The sequence below is a fragment of the Planococcus citri genome, chromosome 1, assembly GCF_950023065.1.
Source record: "Planococcus citri chromosome 1, ihPlaCitr1.1, whole genome shotgun sequence".
NCBI lineage: Eukaryota > Metazoa > Arthropoda > Insecta > Hemiptera > Pseudococcidae > Planococcus > Planococcus citri.
Window position 1 is genome coordinate 33635017 of NC_088677.1, and position 18808 is coordinate 33653824.

At 35.1% G+C, this 18808-nt stretch overlaps 1 protein-coding gene across 6 annotated transcripts; it reads right to left on the reverse strand.

Moving 5' to 3' along the window:
• Positions 1-11442: 11442 nt before the first annotated feature.
• On the reverse strand, positions 11443-18212 carry LOC135831504 (cationic amino acid transporter 2-like). 6 transcript variants are annotated; one of them, XM_065344047.1, is made up of 14 exons: positions 17967-18212; positions 16049-16292; positions 15823-15951; positions 15574-15732; positions 15374-15478; positions 15098-15247; positions 14848-14972; positions 14662-14759; positions 14432-14571; positions 14217-14319; positions 12253-12413; positions 11958-12103; positions 11773-11881; positions 11443-11686 (listed from the first exon to the last, which is right to left on the reverse strand). In XM_065344047.1, exons 2-14 carry the CDS (start codon positions 16290-16292, stop codon positions 11604-11606), a joined length of 1752 nt encoding a protein of 583 aa, XP_065200119.1. In that variant the 5' UTR covers positions 17967-18212; the 3' UTR covers positions 11443-11603. The 6 variants fall into 6 exon arrangements, with proteins under 6 accessions (XP_065200119.1, XP_065200117.1, XP_065200115.1 ...); XM_065344045.1 differs by having other exon boundaries at positions 16049-16310; positions 17967-18211; XM_065344043.1 differs by lacking the exon at positions 17967-18212 and adding an exon at positions 17898-17945 and having other exon boundaries at positions 16049-16310.
• Between the last annotated feature and the right edge of the window lie 596 nt (positions 18213-18808).

Consider the following 18808-nt stretch of genomic DNA (forward strand, 5'->3'; position numbering starts at 1 on the left):
TTAGACTTCTTTTTTAAATTAAAAAAACCATCAGGAGCTCTCTTTCTTCAGATGTGTTTCATTCACCAGATCAGAGAAGAGAGAACTTCATTACTTCATCATACTTTTTTAGAACGTTATTAAAATAATTTACTTCGGAAGTTCCATAGATCGGTAGATCCGAGTTTATCTCTATCTGTTAGAGGGTGCTCTATGTTTGTTCACTTTTTAGCATACTCACGGGCAGAGATTAGACATTTTTCAAACGCATTTTTTTATTAGTTGGAGATAATGAATGTGAATAATTATGAGTGAAAACGTTATTACTGTGTATTGAAACAACATAATAAAGTTAAAGTTTCCAACCAACATTGAAAAAAATTTTTCAATCGAGCATCAGTTTGCCCCTTCAATTCAAAAGGTCGGCAAACATACGTAGTTGTGCTCAGTATATGTTGCCTACTTACCTGGTGGAAGGAGTATTGAAAAACACTGTTTGAATATGTTGGGAAAACTTTCCTCCGTCACATTGCAACACTGACGTTTCCGATTTCCCCTTTAATTAAACTCTGTGGGTCAAATGACGCATGGGTGAAATGTCGTTTCATTTTTGCTATTCATTATGGGTGTAATGTCGCATGGGTCAAATGTCGCAAATAAGAAATTACAAAAATAACAACGTCCTGGGTCAAATGACGCATGGGTCAAATGTCGTTACATTTTTGCTTTTCATGATGGGTGTAATGTCGCATTGGTCAAATGTCGCAACGGAGAAATGGCAGCATTAATAACATCATGGGTCAAATGTCGCATGGGTCAATTGTCCCAATTTGTAATTAAATCGTTACCTGGGTCAAATGTCGCTATTTTGAATTACCCTGGGTCAATTGTCGCATGGGCGAAATGTCTATTTCACATCGGATATTCATGTGGGTGTAATGTCGCATGGGTCAAATGTCGCATATTGGTGTGATGCAAACATCTATCAGAACATGGGTTAAATGTCGCATGGGTCAAATGTCGTTTTTTGAAAATCGAAAATTGATAAAAACATGGGTGAAATGTCGCATGGGTCATATGTCGCATGGGTCAAATGTCCTGGTCCCATCATTTTCAGCTTTTTAATTTTTTTGCCGTTTTTTGCAGAAAAGTTTTTTCCATCATTCCAAATTTTAGTCCATTTGAAGAGTGATATTCCAAAACTCGCTTTGTCCATTTTCACAACTTTTCAGGAGAGAGGAAAAACAGTTTCCCTTTAAACGGGTAAATTGGCTTTTTAGGCGAGTTTAGCACTTTATTTGGGTGGATTTATGATGTAGGAGTGTAGGTATACATTTCATCCACTAAATACTGCTGAAAAAATTTCAATAAAAATGGACAAAGCGCGTTTTGGAACATTATTTTTTTATTTTATTTTTAGTGAATTGGCTATTTAGGTGAGTTTAACACCTCATTTTGGTAGGTTGATGATGTAGGAATGTGAGTTAATACTTCATCTACCAGGTACCACTGAAAACTCAACTTTGATAAAAATGGACAAAGCGAGTTTTGGAATATCACTCTTCATTTATTTTAATAGGTAATTTTAAATTCATATAGGCCCGCCCTGTCATGATTATTCTCCTCCGTTTCAAGCATAAGGATCAGAAATGGGAAAAAGTCTACAGTTGCCCTTTTTGATTCTACACAACAACTCAGTCCAAACACCAAAAAGTGCTCTAGAAACCGAAAAGAATTGGCTTCTTTGAGGAACAAAAAAAAGAGTGGGCTTTTCGTTAGTATATCATTAGCATTCAAGAAAATGGACATTTCGGATTTTTTGGCCGGCACAATAGGGAGCTGGAGCCTCAAAACCCCCATTTTTCGAAGTTGGCCGAGGAAAATTTTTTTTTTTAATTTGGTAGAGGACACTCTCTCGAGTATAGATACATTTTTTTTGAGTGGGCACCCGCACAATTGCGTTCTAGAGCTGCACAAAGGCAATTTTTTGCCAATTTCGGCACTTTTTCACATAAAAACGACTCTGTGGAAACAATACAGCCTTAGGGACAAATAATACGCACCTACATGATTGCATCCACTCATCCCACGCTGATAGAGGCCAACTTTGTGAAAAACGGCCGGCACAATGACCCGCAGTGAATTTTCAAAGTTATGCATTCAGGCCATTTCTTTAAAAAAAATTGATGTATGACATTCTGACAACGTGACCGTACGACCTATCAAAGTGGGTTAAAATTTCGCGAGAAACCCGAAAATCTCAATGAAAATTTTTTTTGAGCGTTTCGGGAAAATTTTGGGCTAAAAAATTGTATGAATCATTTCTCAAGTAGATACTTTTAGTCTGTTGTAACATGTGACCTATACAAAATGGTTAAAATTTTGCGATGAAACCAAAAATTTCAATGAAAATTTTTTTTGAGTGTCTCATGAAAATTTTCAGCTAAAAACATAGCATGGATCATTTTTCAAGTACATACTTTAAGTCTGCTGTAACATGCGACCTATCAAAGTTGGTAAAAATTTCGCGAGAAAACCGAAAATTTCAATGACAATTTTTTTTTTGGAGTGTCTCATGAAAATTTTGAGCTAAAAAAATAGCATGGATCATTTTTCAAGTACATACTATCAGTCTGCTGTAACATGCGACCTATCAAAGTTGGTTAAAATTTCGCGAGAAAACCGAAAATTTCAATGAAAATTTTTTTTGAGTATCTCATGAAAATTATTTTTCAAGTACATACTATCAGTCTGCTGTAACATGCGACCTATCAAAGTTGGTTAAAATTTCGCGAGAAAACCGAAAATTTCAATGAAAATTTTTTTTGAGTATCTCATGAAAATTTTGAGCTAAAAAATTTGTATGAATTATTTCTGAAGTACTTTCAAACTGTTGTAACGGCCTAAGTATATAAAAGGCTTAAAACTTAGTGAGAAATACAAAAATTTGGATAGTTTTTTTTTCATTTATAGAAAGCACAGATCAACAATTTTGAGCCCCATGAGTCGCATTATGACGATGTCACGGCCATCGACGATTGTGCCTAAGATGATGATGGCATTGAAGAAGAAGGAAAATATGATTAATTTCTATATGAGTTTCTTCTTTTCTTTTGTAAATTTTTCATTTATTTTTGTACCTATCATGATTATATAAAAATAGTGAGAATGATTGTGTCTGTTTTGTGTTGGTTTTACCAAACTGAAGCGATCTTGAGGGTATTTCATTGAAATTACTGAACAATGTATAAGATTTTTGAGGCTCAAGATTGTTGAGATAAGCCTTTTATAAAAATCTATCCAAATCATTACTTATACTTTACCCAAAATTTCAACCCTTTCACATAGGTCACATGTTACAACAGACTGAAAATACTTGAGAAATGATTCATACAATTTTTTAGCTCAAAATTTTCATTGAAATTTTCGGTTTTTGTTGGCAAAATTGGTCTCGTAACCGTAACGTATCGAATAGTGTTCGGTAAATTTAGTTTTTATTTTTAATTAAAAATAAATTTCGGTTTCGCGATATAGATATTGTTGGTTACGTATTAAATGGATTTTTGTTCTTTTCGTAAAATCGCGTAAACTGTTGGCTGCTAAATTATCGTTGTTTTTTCGTTGTTTTCGTTAGTTACTAAGTTAGTTCGCGTTAATATTATTCTTGCCGTCGTAAAGTAAAGTCATCGAGCTTTTTGCTCAGTCTCATTTGTCTGGTTTATTGATCGTTAAGGTCAATGACCGTTAATAAAAAATATTTATTTATTTTGTTGAAAGTTTGTTTTCAATTTGTCGAATGTTAGGCAAGTTTAATATTGTTGTGAGTCAGATTTATCGATTTTGATCGATTTATCGTACATGGTAGCGTAGAGCGTAGTTCGTGAAAGCTCTGTTTCGCAATTCGACGTCCTGTGTGGAATTTTCTGGCTTGTGTAGCTTCAGCATATTGGTTCGTGTAGTGTTCGACGAAGTAAATGTCGACAGTCCTGTCCTATTTGCGGTCAGGAAAATCGGTCAACGTAGACGACGACGACGAGTGTAAACGTAAATCCAGTACGACCTTTGCTGGTTTCCCTGTAAATGAAAATTCGAACGAAAGTAAAACAAAGTCGTCGAAGGGTAAAAGTACTTCAAAAAGTAACGTATCTGATTCCAGTGGCGACGCTAACGTAGCTGGTACGAGTAGTTCTGGTTCTGGTGAACAAGTTGGTCCAACCGATTCTGCTTCTCCTCCTCCTCCGTCTAATCCGTCATCCGGTCCTCCACCTCCTCCACCTCCTGGTCCATCCGACGACGAGTCCGAAGGTAGTGAAAGTAGCGACGACGAGTCCGACGACGTAGCTGTAGAATCCGATTCGAGTAGTTCGTCGAGTGAAAATATGTTCGGTGCCGGTGATAATCGCGTAATGGAGTCGATGGTCTTTCGCGGTACGGGTTTCGTTTCCTGGAAAAGAAAAATAAAGGTCATTTTGTCGGCCAAAGGATTACAAACCGCGATTGTACAAGTAAATTCGTTATCGCCGCGTAAAAAAGCGAAAGCTTTAGAAATTTTAATTAGGCACGTAGCTGAGAACGTTTTCCGACTGGTCAAGGAGACAGAGGACCCGTACGTATTCTGGACGGAGCTCAACTCCTTGTACCAGGCGGAAAACCAAGCAGCAATTATCGACTGTCGAACTCGTATTTCGAAGATTGTCATCGATATGTACAAAGGTCCGAAGGAGTTCTTGGAGGCATTTTATACGCTAGTCAACGATATGGAGAGCTTGGACGTGAAATTGACTCCATCAGAAATCTATACGTATCTGATCAACGCGTTAGGCAACTCGCCTAAGTACGAGTCAGTGCGTATGACTGCTCGAGGACTAGTTCACGTCACAGCTGGAGACCCAAATCCAAAAGTGATTTCGTCGTTGCTTTTGAGTTTGGAAGATACCTCGAAGAACTCCTCGACTTCGAAGAGTTCGACAAGTACCGGTTCAGCAATGGCCGCATCCGATCAATCCGGTAATAAAAATAATAATAGTCGTAATCGTAATCGTAATAAGTCGCGTAATCGTAGTTCGAACTCGTCCGGTAATTCGTCGAACGGTAACGGTGATCGTAGTGGTAATAATGGCTTCGTACAAGCCAAAGATCGTACCTGCTATAAGTGTCATAAACGGGGCCATATGGCCAAGTCTTGTCGATCCGCCGGAGGGAATTATAGAAACGATACCAACCCTCGGGGAAGTATCGTTTGCTATCGTTGCAATCTGACTGGGCATATCGGTCGAAACTGCCCACAGAACGGTGATTCGTCGCGTAATAATGGTGGTAACGGTTCGTCGAGTGGTACATCGGGTACGTCTGGTCCGTCAGGTTCGTCCGGTTCGTCAGGTCCTCGTCCGTCTATCGCGTTAGGTCTTTTTCCGTCGACATCTGGAAAAAAAGAAAATTTCTCGTTAGATGAAGGTCGTAGTCGTAATATCGTAGATGAATTCGTTAAAAATAGTGTCGGTCGTAGTAGTTTCGGTGACAGTGTTGCGATTTCTAATTTCGGAAATTCGCGTAACGTAAATATCGGGTCGAACTATTTTTTAGGTGACTCGACTGCTTTGAATCTCTGTGAAGAAAATGCATACGTCGAGACAAACGACGACGACGGCGTCGATTTTATCACGTTTGTCGTCGATAGTGGTGCGACGTCGCATTTTCTGAAACATCGTGGAGTCTTGCACGATGAGAGGAAAATAAACGAAAGTTTACAATCCGCTCATTGTGAAGTCTCTTTGATCAAAGAAGGAGTAGGTCGATTGAGAGTTCTACCCGATGACGGAAACGTCTATTGGTTGAACGAGGTATACTACGTACCTAGTCTTTCTTTTAGTCTTCTGTCCGTGTCGAAAATCGTAGCGAATGGTTATCGTTTCTTCTTCGATGAAGATCCTCGTTTGGTCGATCCTGCGGGAAATTTAGTGTCAAAATTAGTACTTAATGATAATGGATTGTATACGATTCAATTTATGATAAATATACCTCCTATTTTGTACTCCTGTTCCAATTATTCATCTGCGTTAATTTCTGACGATAGTAGTGACTCGACAAATGTAGGTAATACTTCGACGACGATAGGTAATGATTCTGGAGTTGTAGTTTCGAACGTTTCAAGTGTAGGTATAGGAAATACCAGTACGTGCAGTGACAGTGATGTAAATCTGAAAAATAAAAAGAAAGTAAATAAGTTGAAAGGTGAAGGTGACATCTGGCATCGTAGGTTGGCTCATACGAGCAAGACGGTACTAGATAAGATTCCTGAGTTACGTGGATGTGATTGCCCACCTTTCAATCAGTGTCAAATTTGCTGTAAAGCAAAACAAAAGAAACATACCTACGATTTGAGTAGGTATAGGTATCCGAATCCACTCGATCTCGTTCATATTGACGTAATGGGTCCTATTACAGAAGGACTAGAAGGCGAGCGATATTTGATTGGCTTCGTAGATGACTGTACGAGATGGGGAGTAACGTTCGGAATGAGAAGTAAAGCCGAAGTAGGTACCTACCTGAAAAAATTTGTAAATATTAGTGAAACGTTATGGAGTATGAAAGTGAAGCGTATCAGGTGCGATAACGCTAGTGAATTTATTGGAGGTACCTTTAAAGAGTTCGTTGATGAAAAAGGCATATCGATGCAGAACAGTGAGCCTTATGAAAAGCAGCATAATGGCACCGTCGAGCGTTTCTTCCGAACCATCCAAGAAAAAATGCGAGCTCTATTGTACGAAGGAGGTTTAACGAATAAATTCTGGCTTTACGCTGCATACACGGCGAACTACGTGTACAATCGTTTACCGCATTCTGCCTTGAACGATCTGTCACCGTACGAGCTGTGGAATCGCCGAAAGCCGGATTTATCGAGAGTGAGATTGTTTGGAAGCGTTGCACGAGTTTTAGTACCGCCTGAAAAGAGAAAGAAAACTGATGAGAAGTCGATAGATATGGTATTGTTAGGTTTTACAGAGACAGGTTATGTATTGTACGATGTTTTACGAAATAAATTTACGAATTCGAGTTGTGTAGAAATAGACGAAACGCGTAAGATACACGATGTTATTAACGATCATTTGTTAAAAACATCGGTATCAGTGAGTGTAAGCGATGTGAATATCGTACCTACGGTTACACCGGTAGGTAACGCTGATTCAGCTCCTGGTTGCTCCAATTGGATAAACCCAGATGAGCTGACTGAGGCCCAGGGCTTGCAAACCGAAACCAAAACCGAAACCAAAACCCCCAAAAACCGATTAAAATTGCTAAAAACCGAAACCAAAACCAAAACCAGGAGCGTTATTTTCCCACAACTAAAACCAAAACCGAAACCAGGAGCGTTATTTTCTCAAATTCAAAACCGAAACCGAGAGCGTAACCAATTGAAAACTGAATTGGTTTTGGTTTTGGAATTTTTCAGGTAATTAGCCCAATTAATACTGCATTTTTGGTAAAAATGAAGTAAAAACTGATGCTAAAGGTGAAAAGGCCTGAAAACTGAAAAAAATTGACAAATTTGGTACTGCCAAAGTGCCGCTTTCTAGTCACATACACAAAGTATTTGAAAAAAAATCACTTTCTTGGCCTTCTTCCCTCTAAAAAATAGTGAAAAAAGGGAAAAACCAAAACCGAAACCAAAACTGAAACCGATTCCTTTGAAATCAAACCCTTTAAGCAAAACCGGAACGAGAGAGATATTATTTTTAAAAACCTAAACCAAAACCAAAACCGAAACCTTTACTTTTTCAAAAAACATGAAACCGAAACCAAAACCAAGAGTGATATCTATCCGGTTTTCAAGCCCTGCTGAGGCCGAACGTAGCGGTGATAACTTGGTAGATCGTAGTTTGATCGATACATCTTCTTCAGATGAACGTAGCGACGATTTTGCTTGCTTTGCACTCGCTGGGGTCGATGACCTTACGTATGAAGAAGCGTTGAACGGCTCTGAAGCGAAATTTTGGCGTGTAGCGATAGATGAAGAGTTAAAGGCGATGGAGATCAAAGACGTTTGGTATTCAGCATCTGAAAAAAGTGTAAATAAAGAGAATTATTCGAAAGTAGACAGTAAGTGGGTTCTAAAGAAAAAAATCAACTCGAATGGTGGGGTGAAATTTAAGGCGAGATTGGTGTTGCGTGGTTTCAAAGACAATCATTTCTATGAATTGGATGAAATATACGCGCCAACACCTAATCAACCGCTAATACGCTCGATGCTCAATCTAGCTATGGTCAACAAGTGGCAGTTGAGACAGCTAGATGTGAGTACAGCATTTCTCAATGGAGATATAAATCGAGGTATTATGTTCAACCCACCGAAAGGGACTAATGAAGAGAAAGGTGTCGTATATATTCTCAAACGTTCGTTATACGGGTTAAAAACAAGTCCCAAATCGTGGAACGTAAAATTGAACGAGTACTTACTTTCGCTCGGTTTCGTAAGGAGTAAAGTCGATCCTTGTGTGTATTTCGACGCTGAAAATCCTCTACGTTGCGTTTTTGTCGTTTACGTAGACGATTTTCTAATTACAGGTTGCGATGATCGTCTTATTGAGTGGTTAGTCAAGCGATTGAATGAGCGTTTTGGAATCAGAGACCTGGAACAATGTAAGAAATTTATTGGTATGGAAATTAATCGTAGTAAAGACAAGTTAGAAGTTCATCAAAACACGTATATCGAGCAATTAGTTAGTGATTACAGGCTGTCTAATTCGAATAGTATTTCAACTCCCATGGAACCGAACTTGAAGATTACAAATCTCAAGCTCGATAAAAGTTATGAAACCAAAGTGCGTGGTCTCTTAGGAAGTTTGAGTTACATAGCAAGGGGAACACGTCCTGATATTGCTTTTGCTGTAAACTTTCTAAGTAGATACCAGCACTTGGCAAATAAGGAGCTATTCGAATACAGCAAGCGTATCTTAAGGTATCTACGTAGTACGTTAGACGTGAAACTTACCTACGTAATACCTAAAGTAGTCGATAAACACTCTGTAAGAGTGTACGTAGATTCGGACTTCGCTGGTGATTGTCTAGATAGAAAGTCAACGTCTGGAATTTTTGTATTGCACTATGGCAACGTAATTGACTGGGTAGTCAAGAAACAAAATTGTGTAAGCCTTTCGTCGTGTGAAGCTGAATACGTTGCGTTAAGTACGTCTGGAAAGGAAGTCTTGGCTTGGCGAAATCTGTTTGTCGAATTAGAAGTTCGTATTGACACCGTACCGGTGTATTGCGATTCTAATGCAGCGATTGCCGTTGCGAATACGGTTGAATCGAAAGTTCGAAACGTACCAGACATATAGATGTCTGTTATCATCATATACGCGATTTAGTCACGAAACAGATAATATACTTGCAAAAGATATCTTCGGCAGATCAACTTGCCGATATTTTGACCAAAGCCACTACACGTACCGTATTCGATAGACTCTGTGAGTCATTGTTTAATGCTTAAATTAAGTTTTCGAGTCGATTTTTATGTAATATAAGTTTAGTTTAACTGAAATTTTGCTGTAAAAATATTTTAGCTCAAAGTGTTTACAAACACCGGTATTGATAAGAAGCAACAAGTTTTACGTTTATTTAAGTGGTACGCGTGTTAGGGAAAATATTTTTATGGTGGGGTGTTGGCAAAATTGGTCTCGTAACCGTAACGTATCGAATAGTGTTCGGTAAATTTAGTTTTTATTTTTAATTAAAAATAAATTTCGGTTTCGCGATATAGATATTGTTGGTTACGTATTAAATGGATTTTTGTTCTTTTCGTAAAATCGCGTAAACTGTTGGCTGCTAAATTATCGTTGTTTTTTCGTTGTTTTCGTTAGTTACTAAGTTAGTTCGCGTTAATATTATTCTTGCCGTCGTAAAGTAAAGTCATCGAGCTTTTTGCTCAGTCTCATTTGTCTGGTTTATTGATCGTTAAGGTCAATGACCGTTAATAATAAATATTTATTTATTTTGTTGAAAGTTTGTTTTCGATTTGTCGAATGTTAGGCAAGTTTAATATTGTTGTGAGTCAGATTTATCGATTTTGATCGATTTATCGTACAGTTTTCTCGCGAAATTTTAACCAATTTTGATAGGTCGCATGTTACAGCAGACTGATAGTATGTACTTGAAAAATGATCCATGCTATTTTTTTAGCTCAAAATTTTCATGAGACACTCAAAAAAAATTTTCATTGAAATTTTCGGTTTTCTCACGAAATTTTAACCAACTTTGATAGGTCGCATGTTACAGCAGACTTATAGTATGTACTTGAAAAATGATCCATGCTATTTTTTTAGCTCAAAATTTTCATGAGACACTCCAAAAAAAAAATTTTCATTGAAATTTTCGGTTTTCTCGCGAAATTTTTACCAACTTTGATAGGTCGCATGTTACAGCAGACTTAAAGTATGTACTTGAAAAATGATCCATGCTATGTTTTTAGCTGAAAATTTTCATGAGACACTCAAAAAAAAATTTTCATTGAAATTTTTGGTTTCATCGCAAAATTTTAACCATTTTGTATAGGTCACATGTTACAACAGACTGAAAGTACCTACTTGAGAAATAATTCATACAATTTTTTAGCTCAAAATTTTCCCGAAACACTCAAAAAAAAATTTCATTGAGATTTTCGGTTTTCTCGCGAAATTTTAACCCACTTTGATAGGTCGCACGGTCACGTTGTCAGAATGTCATACATCAATTTATTTTTTAAAGAAATGGCCGGGATGCGTAACTTTGAAAATTCACTGCGGGTCATTGTGCCAGCCGTTTTTCACAAAGTTGGTCTCTATCAGCGTGGGATGAGTGGATGCAATCATGTAGGTGCGTATTTTTTGTCCCTAAGGCTGTATTGTTTCCACAGAGTCGTTTTTATGTGAAAAAGTGCCGAAATTGGCAAAAAATTGCCTTTGTGCAGCTCTAGAACGCAATTGTGCGGGTGCCCACTCAAAAAAAATGTATCTATACTCGAGAGAGTGTCCTCTACCAAATTAAAAAAAAAATTTTGTCCCTGGCCAACATCGAAAAATGGGGGTTTTGAGGCTCCAGCTCCCTATTGTGCCGGCCAAAAAATCCAAAATGTCCATTTTCTTGAATGCTAATGATATACTAACGAAGAGCCCACTCTTTTTTTTGTCCCCAAAAACGGCCCACTCAAATGACACTTTTTCGCTCTTGGACTGTAGACTATTTTATAAAAATAAACTCAAAAAACAAAAATTAATGATAGGTAGGTACGATTGGAAACCAGAATATTATTATAATCTAACAAAAAAGTCATTTGTCTAGTCTCATTATTTTTTCAATTCAAACTCGACAGATTAAAAGTTAAAAGCTTAAAAGTTAAGACTAAAGTATTTTTTTCAAACGTTTATGGCAACAACTTTGAATAGGTACTTCGTCACTCGCAATAACCAATGAAATGAATAAGTTGATAAATTAATTTAGGTACAATTTTATTTCAAGTAGAAAATGTAACGCAAGGCAGGTTTATAAATACTAAAAAAATCATCATGCATTAAAATTTAAAAATGCCGTTGGGCATAATATTCTAAAGAATCGTCTTATTTATTCTCCATTGACATCTACAGGTTCAGAAATCAGGATCTCAAAACTGAATTAGTTCGTTGATGTATTCTTTCATTACTATTGAAAATTCCATAAGAAAAGTATATTACAACACCTAAAAAGAAGAAAATTTGCATTTAAAATGTTATCCATTTTCAATTTTATACACTATGGATGATTGGAACTGCAATTTATTCGTACCTATGATCAACCAAAACAGCAATCTCATCCACGTGTAGAAATCAAATTGAACCATTAAAAAAATATTTAAAAATACACTTAAAGCAGGAATAAAAGGAACCAACGGCATCTAAAGAAAAAACCATAATTTTCATTACATAAATCACGATTTCATGCGACAATTGAAATTATCTCATTAAACTTACTTTGAAAGTTAATTTCTTGGGGTTATGTGTCTTTTGCAGTTGAATCACCACAATACATAAGGTCATTAAAACGAATAGAATTATAACCGAAATAATGTTATCATAAAAATTTGTAATGGCCCAACTAAATAATACTGATAAAATACCTGGAACAGAAAATTACGGAATTTAATTAATTAACCAGCCGTAGCTAATCCAATTTACCCAAGCCTACAAACTTGACAGTTTTGAAAAAATAAAATGAAAGTAAACTAATGCGGTAGGCAAAAGTACCTATACTGAAGAAAATACTTACAAAATGCAAGAATACATAGCGTCACCAAATTATTCGTATATTTATAAATTAATTTTTCTGAAACATATGATTTATTGTTTCGATGAATGCCTAGTTCTCCATTAGATAGCTTCGTCAAAGGCTGTCTTTCTTCATCAGTTTGAGAAATATCCATCGAATAACTGAAATGCAAAAAATATCAAGTAAGTAAGCTGGGCATATATCAAATCTCAGTCTAAAGGAGGAGTCCCTATAAGGCCATTTTTTGGGCCCCGCACAGTTATCTACTCGACTACCCTTAAAATGTTGTAATAAATGTACCAAATACGAATCCGTAGTTAGTTAACCCAAAATGACAATTTCTTGGGCTCCAGGGGTTCCCAAAGTTGTGAATAAAAAAAGAATTTTAAGAACCACTGAGTACCGATAAATGTTATGCGAGGTGATTTTTCTATTTTTGACCCTCAGGGGTAGAAATTGTGGGGGTTTCAATTTTTGGAAAATTTTGGAATCGCCATATCGACCTTACCCCTTTGAACCCCGCTGAAAAGCTTTTTACAGTTTATTAGTATCCGAAAGACCTTCATCCTACCAAATTTTGAGCTCAATAAAATTTTGCGCTGGTACTCGAAAATCCAATTTTCCAATTTTTCATAATTTCGATGTTTTAGGAACCCCTGGAAAATTAGAAACCTGCAATTTCCGCCAAACGTATCGGTATCGGTTTGAAGTGTATATTCAATAATCTAGATGAAAAAGTTGAATAAAGCTCCCTGTATATTTGTCATTTTGAACCCTTTTTTTTAGAGCCCCCACTTTAGGCACCCCTGAAAAAGACATTGAAGCATATTTTTTCAAATGAAGTGAAGAATTTACGTTTGAAACACACCAGCAAGTGCTAGATAATTTTTCATATGATTTTTACTGTAACTTTCAAAGTTGGGCTATTTTGGGTCAAATTCTAAGATTTTACTCCTCGAAAAAACGTTAACATCACATTTTCACGATTTCAACAAAGTAAAAATCTCAGAATTTGACCCAAAAAAGCTTAATTTTGAAAGTTACGGGATAAATGAAATGAAAAATTGTCGAACACTTGCTAGGGTGTTTCAAATGTAAATTCTTAAAATTATTTGAAAAAATATGTGTAAATGCCTTTTTTAGGGAAGCCTAAAGTGGGGGGCTCCAAAAAAAGGGTTCAAAATTACGAATGTACAGGAAGCTTAATTGAATTTCTTCATCTAGATAATTGAATATGCACCTAAAAACGTTACGTTTGGTGCAAATCGCAGGTTTTCATTTTTTTCAGGGAATCCCAAAATATCGAAATTACGAAAAATTGGAAAATTGGATTTTTGAGTACCAGCGCAAAATTTTATTGAGCTCAAAATTTGGTAGAATGGAGGTCGTTTAGATACTAATAAACTATAAAAAGCTTTTTAGCGGGGTTCAAAGGGGTAGGTTCAAAATTTTGGTTCCAAAATTTTCCAAAAATCAAAACCCTTCCACTTTTTGCCCTCGAGGGTCGAGAATAGAAAATTCACCTCGCATAACGTTTATTATGGGTTCAAACAGATATTTTTCGCTAAAAAAGTTTTTGAAAATAATACTCAGTGGTTCCTAAAAAATTTTTTATTCACAACTTTGGGAACCCCTGAGCCCAAAAAAATGGTCATTTTGGATTAACTAACCACGGATTCATATTTGGGACATTTATTACAACATTTTAAGAGTAGTCGAGTCGATAACTGTGTGGGGCCCAAAAAGTGGCCTTATCGGGACTCCTCCTTTCACTCGTCTTTCTACTAATGCCGAATTGCCGATGCACTTTTTTTTTCGAAATGGGGAACGTTTGACAGCTAGTAGAAAGTAGAAACCAGGAATACCAATGAAATTCTCTCATTTTTTTTTAATTCTTTAAAAATAATTAATCATGTAAAAATATTATTAAAATACTGTGTAATACCTATGTATTAAATTCTCACCGTAAAATTATTACACAGGCAGAAACAAAAGTATAAGCCAATAGAATTCCAATTGCATTCAAATTTATTAAATGTTCGACATCTAGTAACGCCGCAGTCAAACCTACAATGATTGAATCATTTAAATTATCATTCAATTTATTAATTACATAGGATTTACCTATAGATCATAAAGAAAAGAAAAATGAATTGAACAAATTAAAAAAATTCCTCACCAGTCAGAACACCAGTACACATCGTTCCAGCCACGGGTGTGCCAAATCTTTTGCTGATTTTGTTAAAAATTTTAAATAATAATCCGTCGTCGGCCATTGAGTAAATGATTCTCGATATTGGAAAAAATGCACCAAACAATCTATTGCAAAGAACAGAATAATTAATATCAACGGAGCCTATAACAGTATTGAGACTTATGTAGGGTAAAGAATTTTAAAATAGTATTTACGCCGCAATCAGTCCAAAAAGGGATCCAACGTTGATTATCCAAGTTGCCCATTCATAACCGATAAAACTAAATGCATATGCCAATGGTGCAGCAGTATTCTGAAAATGAGGTTCATTTGGTAATTAAAAATAGGGAATAATACTTATAGGTAGTTTATCTTCTCCAAATACTAGTATTTTTATTCACCTGCTGAAAATATGGAACTAATAACGTCAATACGGTAGCAATACTGAAATAGGCTATGAATATAATGAATAGCGAAATAATCAAAGCATATGGAAGGGCTTTCTCTGGATTCACAACTTCACCTCCTATGGAAATTTGATTTCAGCTTTGTTTAATTACTAATAATTATTAAAATAACTCGCACTAATACGAGTACCAATATTGATCTTTATACTCGTAGGTACTCGAATTAAATTTGAAAATCATTCACCTGTAGTTGCAATGCATTCAAAACCAATAAAGCCATAGAAACAAGAGCCGGCTCCTTTAATAATTCCCGAGAAACCATACGGTAAAAACCCTCCGCTTCCAAAATGTATAGGAACTGATGCTTTTGGTATACTCCAAAAATCGAAATTCACTGCAAATAAATTAGGTTACATTTAAAATGAACTAAACACACAAAATCAGCAAATTCATAAGTTTATCTACATATAATACGCTGCCTTCAATTAACTTGGCAGCAACTTATAATACATCTACTCACCTTTAGTTAATCCGATGATTACAAAAAATAAAACTAAGGTAATGTTGACGCTGGTTAAAATATTATTCAATATTATAGATTCTTTTAGCCCAAAACTTAGTGCAACTATAAAAATGAAATTTATTTCAAATTATTGATGTGCAATTCTAATTAATTATTATACATTTTAAAAAAATGTTTCATTAGTTCTAGTAACTTACCAGCAAAAACCATGCAAATTAAAAAAGCGAATACGTCGAAATACTGTGAAAGATATGGTACATCGATTTCATAAATTTTTCTTAATTCTGTTGCGATTGTGTGATTGAAAAATACATCATCGAGGTAAACACTTAATGCTTTCACGACACTAGCTGTACCTGCAAGTATGGAAAACAAATTCTGAGCGTGATACACATTTTCAAACTTCATCATATTGTTTTAAAAAAATTATTAAATTCAATCCTTACCAATGATATACTGCGTGATGAGATTCCACCCCATCATAAAAGCAACGAATTCTCCCAAGGTTACATAACAATACGAATAAACTGAGCCAGAAGTTGGCGTATTGGCCCCAAATTCGGCGAAACATAATCCTGGAGGAATAAACGTTCCGTGATTTAGTTAAAAAATAATACCTTCCTATTTATGTACAATTTTCAACAAAGAAAAAAATTATAAACAGGTACCTACCTGCCAATGTTGAAATCACTGCTGCGATAAAAAATGAAATTATTATTCCAGGACCAGTAATATCCTTGGAGACTTCACCAGATAAAATATAAATTCCAACTCCTAACGTGCTGCCAACACCCAAAAAAACCAAATCGTAAATATTTAGCGTCTTTTTCAATCCATTATCTTCACTGTCTCCGAAATCTGACGATCGGTTTGTGACTGTTTTACGACGCCGCAATATCTTGAGAAATCCAGACATCTGAGACATGACGAATACCTAATAAAAATTTTAATAGGTCTTTATGCTTGCCTTTTGATTCAATTTCTTACAAAAAAAAAAAAAAAAAAGGAGTTACACTTGATGGAGAATTATACCAATTTAATGAGAAAAAATTGATCTTGAAAGCATACTTAGTATAGATATCTAATGGCAATTGGTATTCCCATTAATTAAACTTTATAGATAATTTGGTTACCTATACTTAAATAATGATAAAACGAGTAAAATGTTGAATAAGTATAATATTCAAGTTTGCCTTTCGTACTAATAAGTTTGCAAAAATTGATAACCTAGCTGAAGGTATTCAAAAATAATTAAGTACCTATAAATTCAATTTATAGCGTCAGCCATGTCATGGGAATACGTTAATCTCTTGGAAAATGCTTCTGAGGAAGCAGAAAAAATTAATTACAACTCGATAAAATGTAAAAAATGATAAGAATAACTTGTAGATAACCTAAATAGGTACCTACTATTTATTTAGTCTACATAAGTAAGTGTTTTAATCACTATATTAGCTAGTTTCTCTACCTAGATCTTTTCTCGCCCCTTTGCACAAATTAAAAACATATTTCCAAATACCTACCTATTTGACGATTATTTACGCCACAAACAAAGTTTTTTGTAATTTAAAAAAAAAACAACATTGAAACAGATAAGTATCCGAATTAAGTACCAAAGCCAGGTGCTGGTAGATAGGAAATTTGTGTAGGTAGGTACTTGATCTTTCATTATCACCTTTCAACTTTATCCCATAATTTGGCACATTTGAAGCATGCTCGCAAATTTAATAAATTTTCATTTCATTGGCATCGCGATTAATTACGAAAGAGGTATCCTCAAGAGTGCAATAATTTTAAACACGCAGTTATAGGTATGAGATAAGATTTGTAATATTTAAAATTATGAAAAATTTGAATAAAAATTTGGATCAGCATTTCAATAATAATATTATAAATGGGCTCGTTTGCTGTAGGTAATGTGTATAATATGTGAATATTTAAATCTTGGAGTATACCTTTACCTATGTATGCTAATTGGAGACATTACATGGATAGTTACTGAATAGGAAGTTGAGGTATCATTATGAATCAAATTTTTTAAAAATGCACACATGATTTACTATGTTGACATTTTATTTTAAGCATAACAACAGAGCGAGAGATAGAATACTTGAAAATGAGTTCGTAGAAAGTGAATTCAAGTACGTAAAAGTACTTATTAAGGAAGGTGGTAGAAATCGGATAAAATTAGGTAGGTATACCTAACACATTAAACTTATTTAAAAACGCATTAATAAAAAACATTGAACCACTTTAATAGCCTCAAAAGATCGATAACTTAGACCAAATTCAATGATTGATAATTATTAATCGCCTACCTTTGATTTAAAACAGCGAAACCGAACAATTATGAAGTTGAATCATACTCTCAAAACGTTAAAAACCGAACAAAATTCACCTTTTTTAAACACTTTGGAACACACCATTGCCAGAAAATGCGAGTAAGCGCATGATGTCAAATATAACTACCTATTTCAAGCTATCAGTATTTATCGATATTAAAATAGAACTGAGAAAATACCTCGATACATAAGTAAGAAAAACGTCTATCCATACAAATAGATAATCTGTAGGTATACTTGGAACTTACTTCGTAAAAAGCACAGAAAAATCGACCAAAAATTCACTTATCCGTTCTTTCCATGGAAATAATGTCCGAATAATCTCGATTTTAGAAATGAATGAAGCGTGCTAAATTTGATTACAAAGCAGCAGACAAATTCAGCCATTAAAAGTACCTACGTAAGATCACACATGTTAAAAATTTCTATAATTATCAATACTGATTAAACATGTACAAAGATCAGAACTCAAATGTGCACATTGTTCGTATAATAAGATAAGGGCAAAAAGGCTCCTAAAACGAAAGTAGAATAGTCACAGTAGATCTACATAGATAGTGAGCATAGATAGAGATACAAAGTTGATAGGTACAATCGTATTTCTAGAAGAACTGAATAGTGAAAAGAACAGGAAATGCATTTTTAATAATATTCTCTCACATGTGCATAAATAGGTATGTGTTCTTTGTACTTTTTTTATTTATTTTTTTTTTTTTGCAATAACAAACCATGTAGCAGTAAAATTACTTACTACGTTAAAAAGTAGTTTTTCACTAGGCCATAACTAGGCCTATTGAGAAGGCAAGTCTAAGTACATGTAGTACTCAATTATCACTTTCTACGTCATAATATTACCTATCAGCATTTTGCAACTAGAAGTCGAGAACGAGAACATTCTCCATGTTCATACGTATGCGATTCTGATTTTTTTTTAATTTCGAAGTTTCATGTGGAGGAAACTAATTACTCTGGTCATTCCATATTCAAAAAATGTTGAATTTAATTTATTTTTACCAACAAAAATATATGTATAAAAATGTAAGGATTAGAAAGATACCTCTGCAAATAGATAGGATAGGTAGTCTACAGC

Excerpts from the sequence above, each read along its gene's own strand:
- LOC135831504 (XM_065344043.1), bottom strand. The coding sequence starts at position 17,930 with ATGGATAGACGTTTTTCTTACTTATGTATCGAG. Across the intron at positions 14,973-15,097 it reads TGAATGCATTGCAACTACAG|GAGGTGAAGTTGTGAATCCA; the intron begins GTGAATGATTTT and ends AAATTTCCATAG. Across the intron at positions 12,104-12,252 it reads GCTATGTATTCTTGCATTTT|GTATTTTATCAGTATTATTT; the intron begins GTAAGTATTTTC and ends TTTCTGTTCCAG.